At 40.9% G+C, this 12928-nt stretch overlaps 1 protein-coding gene across 2 annotated transcripts; it reads left to right on the plus strand.

Moving 5' to 3' along the window:
* The first annotated feature begins 401 nt into the window (after positions 1 to 401).
* On the plus strand, positions 402 to 2331 carry LOC106644697 (putative ribosome production factor 1). Of its 2 annotated transcripts, none has more exons than XM_014360334.2 (4): positions 402 to 454; positions 921 to 1522; positions 1603 to 1867; positions 2067 to 2331. In XM_014360334.2, exons 2-4 carry the CDS (start codon positions 961 to 963, stop codon positions 2242 to 2244), a joined length of 1005 nt encoding a protein of 334 aa, XP_014215820.2. In that variant the 5' UTR covers positions 402 to 454; positions 921 to 960; the 3' UTR covers positions 2245 to 2331. The 2 variants fall into 2 exon arrangements, with proteins under 2 accessions (XP_014215820.2, XP_014215819.2); XM_014360333.2 differs by lacking the exon at positions 402 to 454 and adding an exon at positions 464 to 608.
* Positions 2332 to 12928: the final 10597 nt, after the last annotated feature.

The following is a 12928-nucleotide window of genomic DNA, read 5'->3' on the forward strand; positions in this document are numbered from 1 at the left end:
ATCCAATGTAGTAGTGGCGGCTGGTTTATAATTGATTAAATGGCTCTAGGGCCTAAAATGCCTAAAACTCTCGTTCAGAATTCTAGGGCCACTTTTTGGTTCAGAAATCCGCAACGCTAGATGGCGCTGATCCGAATAATCACATCTACTTACAGTAGAGTCATTTTGTCAATTATAAACCAGCCGCAACTAATCTTAAAGATACATAATAAAAAGTTGACACTGTCTGTGCTATTTGCGGCAAGTTTACAATTTATCTTTTACCTGAAAATCGACCTCCTATTTCCTATTAGTATATTTATACTGTTTCAGTGACTAGCACGCTAACCAACAACCAATTGATGAACCAACAACGAGCTCTATATACATGTGTATATTTGTTCCCCATCCACCAAGTCCACCAACCCTTTACGGTAAAGGCTTTACCAGCTTGACAATAGAAGTGTAAACATATGTAAGTCAACTCAACCTTTTGCAATAATTACTGAAATCCATATCAAGTATTGTACATACAATTTAACGAAATGTAAGACACCTTGCATAATTTTTTTAAATTATCGTACTGACAGCTGGTAATCGTTATTACATGTATATGTGCTGCTGATCAGGTTCGTTTTCATATATTTTGATAAGCCTTTTTTTATTATTATTTACGGCATTATATTCACGTCACACGATTATTTGCTCTATTTATTGTAAGTTTCGAAGTCAGTAGTAAATTTTTCATACTGACTTAGTCACCGACACTAGGTAACTGCATGTATTATTTTAGTTTGTTGCAAATGTTCACCATGCTGACCACATGCGACATGCATAAGGCATCATTATAGCTGTTTATATAGTGTGGCTTCGTGCAACGTGTTTATGTTTTGTACACTGACTTCTTAACTAGATTATTAATTTGTGGATTTTTTTTACAGTTTTCATTACAGTAACTTAGAAAACCAGCAAACGTTTATAATGAAGGGAAAAGAACTTGTGATAAATCCTTTCGGTAAGCTTGGAGCTGCCAAGAAAAAGGATGTGTCAATAAAAGAGGATAAAGAGGTTATGTTGCCGGAAGAGACAAAAGTCGGGCACATCAAGTGTAAAGCTGTCAGAGTGAAAAAGTACGATGAGTTGCTGAGAGAGAAAAAAAAAGAGAAAAAAGCAAAAAGAAAGGCCAGAAGAAAAGCTGGTGAACCCAAACAGGTGCCTCATACCATCGAAAGTTTGAGAGAGAAAGATGACACCACGATTCATGGAGAGATTGACGATGAGGAGAATCAAGAAATCAAAGTTGATCTAGAGCACGATGAGTTTTCTGCCTACTTCAGACAGGAGTATAAACCCAAAGTGTTGATAACCTTCTCTGACAATCCACATGCAAAGACGAGGATATTCGGCAGAGAATTGACAAGGATAATACCTAATTCGATATCGTTGTACAGAAATCGCTCTGGTGTTAAGAAAATGGTCAAGAGTTGTATCGAGAAAGGATTTACGGATATTGTTGTTGTAAATGAAGATCGGAGCAAACCAAGTGAGTTTCTAGTGTGTGATCTCAGTCAATTTATTCAGTGTTTAATAATGTTTGTTATCTTTGTCTTTTTTTACTTTCAGATGGTATGTTGATAGTTCATTTGCCTGAAGGACCTACAATGTACTGTAGGCTAAGCAATGTGAAAATTACTCCAGAATTGAAAAGGAGTCATAAAGAAATATCAGAACATCGTCCAGAAGTTTTGTTGAATAATTTTACAACACGCCTTGGATACACAGTTTCTAGAATGCTGGGGGCTCTATTTCATTATCAACCAGAATTTAAAGGTAGACGAGTCGTCACTTTCCATAACCAACGTGATTACATATTCTTCAGACATCATAGGTATGATAAAGTTGAATAGTTCAAATTCATATTAAAAAAAATTAAAAAATAATTAATTATCGTGTCAATACAGTACTTGAGAGTTTACTGAAACATCACGTTATCAATTAGGCAATATCCAGTACATCAAATTTACAGTTGATGTATCAAAATATAGATTTACACTTTTTTACATCTTACTGAAACTTTTTTTTTTCAGATACGAATTTGACAAAGAGACCGCCAAGCCAAGGTTGCGCGAATTGGGACCAAGATTTACTTTAAGAGTGAAATCCTTGCAGCATGGTACGTTCGATAGTAAATATGGTAATTTCGAATGGATTATCCAAGGCAGACGACACCAGATGGAAACTAGTCGTAGAAAGTTCTTCTTGTAAACTACTTCGTGTGAGATTAGATTTTAAAATAAATTAAAATAAATTGTAATTTTTCACATGCATACTTTTTTAAAACGAGAAGAAATACCGTTACATAAAAATATTTAAAACTCAATCAATTCTCATTTCCTGGTTTGTTCTCCACAAGTGTCATTTCCTAGTACTTTGAACTTTGTTTTTTGTTACCAAGCATTTGTGAACTTCCCCCAACACTTTCTAAACACAATTTTGTGTTTATTTGTCAATGCAACAGATCGTGGCTTGAGCAACGCATGGATTAGCTATCGCGCTCGGCGCTGATAATTCGATTACTTAGGGACGCGTTAGGCGCTTAGTCGTTTCGCGCGCGTAGGCTTTGCCTTTGGTTTCCGGAATGAATTACCGCGGCCGTCGCTCGGCAAAAGATTTATGCTCTAGGCAATTAACACCGGCCGAGTGTAAGCGCGCGGATTCGCCGAACGCGGATCGCGGTCCCGAGCTCCCGTTACAAATGAGAGTTTCGTGTTAATCCTCGTTTCGTGATACCTACTGTACATTAGGGCTACTAGTGTTTTTAATGCAAGTTTAATCGAGTTTTTTTTTCTTCTACAGTTGAACGTGTGTGAATTTCATCCAAAACGTCATCAAACACTCCCATCAGTCGTATACAATAGTAATCGTACAAATTTGAACAACCATGCAAAGCTTATAATTTAAGTTGTACGTCAACAGTTGAAAAAATTCCGAAACGAACGCGATCGATAACGATTTCGTGGAACATGCCAACGTCAAGAAATACTTTCGCAGAAATGTAAGAGCCCTCGTTGACGCCCTATTGTGACGAGCGGGTCTTATTAGCGTGGGGCCGTCACGAGGCAAGCCACGGCTCGTATCTCTTTTAATTACTAAAGACCTCGCGCGTATAATCATCAAGAAGGAAGGCACGCGACCGTGTCACGGTGCACGTATATTATGCGTGTACCAACAATGGCACTCGGCAAATGCTCTTACGGGAAAGAGACGCGTGATTTACGAGAGCCGCACGTTTGCGCCTCGTTGCCTGTGTGTGGTGTGCACGTATTACACAGAGAGCACCCGGCCAGGCGCATTACTTATCTCTGCGGGACCTGCGAATTTGCATATCACGTGCCAGACTGACTGGCTTCTCTGTTTGCCGGCTGTCTTTCTTTTTGCCCTTTTTTCCTCGGGCATGTGTGTATGTGTACGCGCAGGGATAGGGATGTAATTAGCGGGAATGCGCCACCTTTTCGACGCTATCGCTCCGAGTGATTTATGCCCGATGGGCGCAAGCTTTCCTATACATAATCGAATGCAGCTTGTAGGTTTACGTTTGCTGTTTTTTTTTTTTTTTTCGCATCCATATCATTGTTAATTGTTGAACCAAGGGTAAGCGATGATGTCACCGCACTTGGAAAAAGCACGCGTGATTCGCGTCACGATTGCAGAATCTTAATTTAGTTGTTGACAAATGTTGAATAGCATTCGTGTAACCATATATTATAAGTATTGACAATAAAAAAACGGCACCTCCACAATTGTGTTTACGGCACTGAAGCTTCCCCCCGATTATCACCCACCAAACACCCAAATAAAGCAAGCCAGACGAAAATCAGGTAAAAGCCCCCCGCACCAATCCACTCGCTCGCAAACTTTGCGCCCCGCGCTCCCTTCGGATACAGGCATGCATAAAAGATGCAGTCAAGCTCCTCTTCCCGGCGTCGTCGTGGTCCTCCTCCTCCTCGCGCTGCAGCTTGCTTCTCTCCTTTGCCGTTATACAGCCCCAGATACATATATGCATACATGTATACGCAGCCACCTCGGAAACTCCTGAAAGCGCGACAACAAACTCTCGGCGCTTTCCTTTGATTAAATTCATCGCCGCTGTGCGTCCTAATCAAAGCGCCTCCGCTTGCCTCTTCCACCTATACACGCTACATTTCTCTGAAAAGAGCCTAGAGCCGCTACCTCGGCCGCCCCCCCCCCCCGCAGCCGTCAAAGAACCTCTCCTGTATTATCCGCGTACACACAGAATTCCGATGCTGCGGAAATTTTGCGCGACCCGCCGGTGCCATGACCCCCTCCCCTAATATTTCTTCTACACCTACTACCATTATAATACGATGTGTATATTATATCGGCAAGGCCGGATTTAATCAGCGGCGCGGAAGCGCCCAGGTGACAGTGGGCCTCCCCCTCGGATCGATACTCGCTTCTGTGCTCCGCTGCCTTGTGGGATGTATGTGTACCTATATATGCACACCCCGATAGGGGAGGTGTACAGAGCTCACCTTAGCCTCCGCTTGGTTTGGCGCTCGGAAATTTCGTGCTCGCAACAGCGCCGGTGAATACCTGTACCAATTATATACACGCACACACACGCACGCACATGTAGAGCTGCGGCTACAGAGTCACCCCCAGGAGTTCCGAAGATGGTCGGATCTTTGAAACTATTAAGTATTTGTTGTTGGGTTGGTCGTCACTATAATACTGCGAGGGAAGGATATGTAATTAAGCTTCTATTCGCTCCCCATCGGATTCGGGGAGCTTTTACAATGGGGTGTTATCGCTGCAGGTGGAAAATCCGTTCTTTGCTGATGTACGTTCCGTGTACTCAAGGACGTCGGATTTAAAAACTGATTGTCTTTATGAAACTTTTATATTTTAGTCGGCCAATCAATTTCACCGTTATGTAAGTAGATCCATTTCCCATGTATGGAGGCGGCCGAAATTCGACGAGGCAGGAATCCTTTACACCGAGCCGGCAAAGCGATGGGGGCACATCAGAGCGACGGCCACCGTGTGGTGTCGGACGAGCAACTTGACCCCGAAGCGAAGTGCTCTCCCGCGCGATGGTCCTTCACATCGTCGCTCTCGTCACACCATCGCCATCGTCGTATATAATTCCAGTCGGAGCCAATAATGTAATTGTCACCCGGGCACACGTACGCACAATCAAAGAGACAGAGTGGCATCAATGCCCAAGGATCCGCGAGGGCGCTAATGCCACGCAAACACATCCCCCTTCCATGTCTCTCTCTCTCTCTCTTTCTGTTCGCCTGATGTACATTCTCGTGCCCAGAGTGCATTAATCCGCTAATGCAGGGATGCACTACTCTGGGTGCACAATACGCTACAGCATATCGATACCCGATGCCGAAGCTGCGGTCGCTGAAATCAAACTCGCGTCCGCACATGCCGAGGAGATGGAGGAGTACAACATTTCCGATTTGGGCCGGAAGTCTCACTCTTTTCGAGCTTTACGGCTGATGCAGGCGTGCACGAGTTGAACAACGTATTGGCTCCAAAAACTTTTTCAACCGATGGGCGTTTCGTTTCTGCGCTGACTTGGGCTGGGGAAAAAAAAAAAAAGGACCTCGACTCGCGAGGACGAACGAGGCATTCCGTAAATATTCTAGTGTCGGTGCGGCTGCCACGCGCAGTCCACTCTTTGTTTGCCGAAAATCCCGCGTCATTTTTGTCTTCCGATGGAAAAAAAAAAAAAAAAAAAAAAAACATGATACGCGGTTTAAACAAACAAAAGCCAAAAAAGTAAAACGAAAGCTTTCCCGACACGAGCGCTTGATACCTCGAACCGTATACGTATATGTACACCCACGATGCATTCCCGTGTATTCACATGCGTGCACGCGGGATTCGGCCGGGAACATCGAATTTTTAACTACTCCCGGAAAAGGATTTTCAGCTAGCCGGCTTTTAATGCCGTTGCGTATGGACCACGAGAGAGGGAGACAGAGAGGGAGCACCACACCGCGTGTGTATACGCCAACGGTTCGGAAACCCGAAGCCCGTGTATGCATATGGACAGTGCCGCGAAGCGAAATAGTATATAGTAAACAGTACATCTGCACGTCGGATTATTCGCGTCCAATTAAATTTAACGAATTTCGAGAGTCACGAGCTCGGCCTTGGCTTTATTGGTTTCATTAATTACTCATGCCCGCACCTATACACACAATGTACGTACACTCGTATAGTTTGTTCGGGCTTTTCTGTTCGTACTTTTCGGGCGTGTTTCGGGGGTTCGGGGAATATACCTGGAGGCAGTGCGAAACTGTTGGGATACGCGTGATGGTGAAAGGGAATACCGCACGTTGGGTCAATGAGGTGGGACTGAGGGGGGTATCTGGATTTTGCTTCGTATCGTATATTATTGTTCTGACGGATTTCGTTGATACAAACCGGGTGTTTTAATCAGGGTTTATTTGGATGAAGGAAAAAAAAAAAAAAAAAAAAATTGTAAAATCATTTTGTTTGAAATAAAACGTATGCAACGTTGTATAGTATAAGAGAGGGGTGACAAAAAGGGGGAGCTGCCCGAATCAAATTCCGGTGGGAGTAAAACGCGTGCCGATACTTTGAACTTGGAAATTAAATCGTTCGTCGACTCTGTCGTCCGCAAATTCATGCGTCTCGTTTGTTTCGTTGTTTTGCAGATGAAGGAAACGCTTCTGGGCGGGATTGCTTTTTGGAAGAGAGAGAGAGAGAGAGTAGGGATAATATTTTAATTTAATTTTTTACGTGCTCCGATTTTACTGGGATGCGCGTGGAATAATTGGATTTGGGATAAAATTTTTACACACTCTGACCGCATTGTCACTTCGGATGTGCTTTTACCCTTCTTCGGGTGTAATGATTAACAACTTCGCAGTTATTCACAACTTACTGGTACTTCAAAGAGTTTTACTTTACTTCAGGCTTGTTATAATAATGTTGCTATTAAAAGTTTTCCTTCCTTTCGTATTTTTTTTCTTCTTTACTTGTTCTTTTTCATATGTATCGAAAACTTTTTCCTTTGATCGTCAAATTTCAAATTACAAGAACTATTCGGAATATAATCAAATCACTGAGACTGTTACTTCTAAAAGCAGGCTTTTATTAAAGAAAAAAAGAAAAAAAAAAAAAAATTTAAAGAGCAACATTAACATTCTCTCTCCCCCTTATCGGGCAGCTTAGCCATCTTCCCTGATCTTTCTCGCGGTGGCTTCCGGCTGCCAAAAATGACAGAAACAACGGGTAAAGGATTCCCTTCCGTTAGCCGTGTTGATGCCTCCACCCCGCCCTCTTTCTCCTAGCCCTCGACGCTCGTAAAATCGCGTGCAATGGTCGAAGGGGTCGCACCGAAAAATCACTACTCATGCATGCCCGCGTATATATCCACGTGTACGTACACGTGTACACATTTACACGTATAAGTTGTGGAAGAGAAAGCGAGGCGGACGGAGGTCGTCAATGTCGATGATGCGTGGATCACGGTGACAACGCGCGCGAATGTACCCTGGCCTGCTCTCTCGCGTGCTTTATGCATGCGCCGTACCTCCTATCTCTTCGTTTTTATTTTTCTTTGTACATTTTTTTTTTTTTTTTTTTTTCCTTCCTTTTATCTTTAATAAAATAAACGAGGGCCAGCGAAATAGCGGAACTCCCCTCGATTGGTGGGAACCTCTTTTAGCTATACGTTCATTGAAATAACTTGCACGTGGCCGGTCTGTACAATTGCCTCGATTTTTTCTAATTACAAGTTTTTTTTTCCTTTTCTCACAGTACTTACTAAACAATTTTTAAAATTTTATTTTGAAGAGGATAAGATTCAAATACTTTTTCAATTTACTTGATGCACCGTCGTCGATATAATATATACACGCCTAAAATCAATAAGAGCATTCTTTCTCTGCTTTTTTTAAACTCTTTTGATTAAAAAAGCCTATTCCATCCCCGTCTGCGTGGCATAAGCTTTGCTCTTCGTTTTATAGCAATTTTTCTCCCCTTTCGCTCCAGTACGCCGCAGCGTCGTCGCGATGTCATCTTAAAATAGGAAAAGACGACGCGAACCAAGAAATGCCCCGCTATACTCGCGCGAGGAGATCTTTGTCGCGCCAAGCGCCGACGCCTCTTACGCCCGCCTCATATCCTCCAAGTAGCGAGTTGCGCCGAGAAATCGGCATCGGGGGGATGGTTTGTGTGCACACCCTACTCCTTCCCTCCCCCTGTCCTATTCCCCAAGTTCCTTTTTCGTGCCGAATTTTCCTCGGTTCGTAAATCGAGATGGCCTGTGCTTCGTCCTCCCCCTTTCTCCTCTTCTTCGCTTTCCGGAATTGTTCGGGGGTAGTCCTTTCTCTGCGGATACTGCACTGGTACCACACGCGTGTAGATACATGTAGAGCTTCGGAGACGTGGCACTGCGGTTATTGGAAAAAGTGTGATGAAGCCGCGAGGCGTCGAGTTAATTTGAGATAAGTTATGAAATCGTTTATCGAGATACGCCGGATTTTCTCGTCCCTTTTTCGCTTACGAATCCCAAACTAAATGTGCCGTGCGGCAACAACGGAAAAATAATCTTCCCGAGCCGTGAGGACCGTTTTATGGTTTACATTTATCTCGTCCGCGTGTATTATTCTTCCTACTGCGACGACGTATATACTTACGTGTACCTTTTGGAAATGGAAGTTTATATTCAATCAATGCCAGATTCTGTTTCTTATTCATTAATTTTGCTAACGGCCAGTTTAATTAATCAAATGATTAACACTTTATTACGTAAAAAATCGTACGTATTCTTTGAGAAAAGAATAATCATTGGTTCTTATATCATGAATCATTCGATTCGATTAAATTATCAATGGTTGAGTATTTCTGTTGACACATGGAGGGTGTAAAACCAAAAGTCACATTAAATAATAGAATATGCAAAACGGGTCCATTGGAAAAAAAAAAAAAAAAAAAATCGACGCGTGCGCTCTTTGATGGAAAAACAACGAGTTTGACGCGAGGTGCGCGTTTGTCGATGAAACGAACTGGAACGACGCTTGTCGTAGTGTGGATAGGTCTACGGACGAGGAGGAAGAGTAAACTTTACATGTACGTATATATACATGTATAGAAACGCCTTGTACGAGGCGACGATGCCGGAAATGAGCAAAGCGAAAAAACGTGTATCAAGCCTCTGTGCACACATGCACGCGTAACATCCCCCCGTGTGACGAGTAAAACTGTCGCTTGCGCCTCTGCTCGCTTGACACTTTTGATCGACCCAATTGAATAATGCGAATCTAAAGAGAGGGAGAGGCTAGATATCTACAAATGACATGCACTCTTTGCTGTTTCTTGCGTGTCAAAGAAAAAAAAGCACTGCATCTATAACATATGTGTTTGACTTATACGTGCACTTATGTCAATTACGTGCACCAGATACTTACAAGGTTGTACTGATTGTTATAATTCATAGAAAAATATAGAGAGGTCAAATTGAGAATAATGCAGAATCCACTATGTTTTTTTATTTTCAGTGCATTGATTTTTTTATTTACATTGTATTATTTATCCAAAGACTAAAAACAACAACAAAAAATGCATTTTGTCACAAAGTTTGAGAGTGCTATTCAATTTTTGTGTATATTTATCTGCGGAAATTGGTGGAATCCCTAGAGATGAAAGCAAATGGTGTACATAGTATGATGTTGCACGGGTCTCAGAATAATCTGTTGTTCGATCAAAGTGTCCGCAAACATACGCGTGTATAATATATATATATATACACTCTGTGTGCATTGACTGAATCAAAAAGAAATTATTTGCTCATAGGAACAAAAATTTTTTAGAAACGGGTTTATTCTCAAGCTTTTATAAATAGACTTTCAAGTTTTTGTGTGATTTATCGTAAGTCATTTATTTTAACGTGTAGTAATTTGAAAAAAAAATTATTTTTTTCTTTTCTTTCAAATAACTATTAAAAAGTAACTTGTAAATTGAAAGATGTGTGTATTAAAAAAAAATTGCTGCTGTAGGAGTTTCTCTAACTGGAAGACAACTTTTCGAGGTACAGTTCCAAAACAAGGATTTTTATCCACCACAAGCCTACAGATATTTAAAAAAAACATCAAATGAATAAAGCAAGCAACACTTTTTCAACTAATAGTAATTTTTAATAAATTTCGAATCCATTCATTCAGATGCTTAATCTAAATTATTTCATGATTACGAATTTATTAATTTTACTAACTTGTACTAAATGCTCGTGAAAAATGAAAATCATTTCTTGAAAAAAAAAAAAAAAAAAAAAAAAAAAAAAAAAAAATCTTTTGAGAACTCCAGTTGGTGTTTTTTTGCAGAGTGAAAATTTTAGAGGTATTATTTACCTTCTCGTGTTTTTGTTTTTTCAATTTCATCCAAACGAAGCTGTTTGATTGAAAGAAGATTGAATAAACTTTACGGCAGTCGATCCGTAAAATGAGCCAGCGCCGCGGCTCGCTGCACACTGTCGCTTCCAAACATCCGCGCAAGACGATTACTTTTTTTCACTCACGACCGCGCTCGGGCGCGCGTTGGTACACGTATTTCATCTACCTATCGGCCATTTTTATTGGTTAATTAAAAAGCAGCGGCTCGTGTGATTGGAATTAATATGGTCAGACGGTCAGTCCGGCTGCTGCCGGGGGCAAAAAAATAGGGACTACACAGGAGGGTCGCAGCAGGAAAAAAAAAAGCCAGGCATGGAGAGAGAAAAATCTCTCGAAAGTACGTAGTAAAGTCGACTGCCCCGCGTAGACCGATTCACGGGGGTGTGCATACACTGCCTCCTGGATATTTGCGTTCAACGACCTTATACGCACCCATTAACAACAGCGCGGGGACGCGTTAGATAAAAAAAAAGCGACTCCGCACCCTCTCGTCGCAAGTTTTACGCAGGCTTGACTACCATATACCCTCACCGTGCAATACACCCCCGAGAACTTTGCTTTTCGATTAAACTCTTCAATCACATTTCACAACTCATTTCGCGTCCTGATGAATTAATTATACCGCGAGCGCATTCGCTGACCGAGCGACTCTTTTTTTCAACCCTCGCATTTGTTTTATCCTACAAAGCCCCAGACTCACGTCGAAATATATAATAATGTTCTTTCTGATGACTTACACTATATATAGTACACACACATTTTTATTGGAACAAGAGCGTTCGTAGTTGTCGCAATCCTGTAAGAAATACTGAAAAATCGTCAATCATCGTATTTTTTCCTGACACACCAAAAGAGTAAAGTATTCAGTGCACGTCCTTGTTCTTCGCAGCGACGATATTTTTTTATAATTAAATAGATATTAGCACCAAATCGCATATTAATAAGGAATCGTGCGTCTCGCCGTCTTTGGAATCTGTAATCCGTTCGGAAAGTACTGGCAAAGAGATTACGGCTTCAAGCTCTCAAAGCCGCGGATCTAATCCTCGAGAGCTTCCACCCGAGGAGCACTTTGACGCCTTCCTCCAACTGCTGCTGCTGCTACTGGTACCTTTTGCTTCATCGTGCGCTATTAAAACACTCTCGTGATCTTGAGCTAACACTATGGGCAACTCACTGCACCTCCCTCGAGATAAGAAACTTCAGCTTACGACTTGTTTTGTCGTCGACCAACTTTCACTTGGTGCGTTATACGTAAGTATATTTTAAATCTGAGCCTCGGCGGGTTGTTTTCTTTCGATCGATTGTCGCTGCTATGCGAGCGCGAAACTTTTGGTTATCCGTCATTACGAGTACGAGGCTTAGCGGGCTAGGTGCTGTTGTTTATCAATTAAGTTTTTGATGAAAATTCAAATGATGTTTGACTGTACATAAAATACTAACTATTCAATTCCGCCTGTGATTTTTTTTTTTAATTTACTTACCTTGAGTACTGCAAACGCAAAATATGAGTTTGTTTAAACAAATAAGGCCAAAATTATAGTCCCATAACAAATATTACACCCATACGTATCCATAAATCGTAGGCAAGTGTGTACAAAAATTTTAGGCACTAACCAGAGATAAAATTCGTATCATAGTTTATAATATATTGACAAAAAAAATTCATTTTGTTTTTTAGCTTCTTTTTAAATGTTTTTATAATTTGTTTCATGTATTTATTTTTAAAACGTTACGCTTCATGTATTAATCATACGTACTCATTTTGTATATTATTTCATAGCCGTATATTTATTATTTATTTATTAATTGTTTGTACTATATATACACAATTAATATTTTTTCGGCTGCTGACACATGTTTCGGAAACGCATGTAAGTATTTGAGTTGTTCCCACAAAACAATTTAAAAAGAAAATCTTGAATAACGTCTAACTTGCAATGGTCGCAGGTATTTTTTTTTGACCACAAAATTATAATTGTTTTGATAAGTCAATATTGTTGCTTCTTATTATTACATTAAGATATTTTTTTGCTTTATTAGTCAAAAAAAGCATTTTTTAAACAATAAACCTGCTTTGACTACAAATTTACCTTATTAACGTGTATTTAATTGATTCTCCATCACTGCACCCAAATCATATACATCCACAGCTAATTTAGTGGATAACTAATTAAGATTGTAATTGATTGAACATAATTAATCTCCTCTGCCATAAAATGAGTTTAGAGTGGGCTATCATGATAATAAAGTTCAGCCCCCTCGTCTTGGGCCCCAGTTTGCATTGTACAGCTCCTTTTGTACATAGTCATACCGACGTCTTGAGAAGAGTCTTCTCGTAAATGACTAGGAAGACGTATCGAAGTCATAATATAAATATCGATGATTAATCGAGTCATAATGCCATGGGACCGCGTGGAAGATGACTCGCAGCTCTCGATAAGATATTTATGGGGGGTGAATCACTGTCCATCAACGTTATAATGTATAAT

This window comes from Copidosoma floridanum, unplaced genomic scaffold (assembly GCF_036245765.1).
Source record: "Copidosoma floridanum isolate Cflo_tuat_1 unplaced genomic scaffold, Cflo_Japanese_pri ptg000029l, whole genome shotgun sequence".
NCBI lineage: Eukaryota > Metazoa > Arthropoda > Insecta > Hymenoptera > Encyrtidae > Copidosoma > Copidosoma floridanum.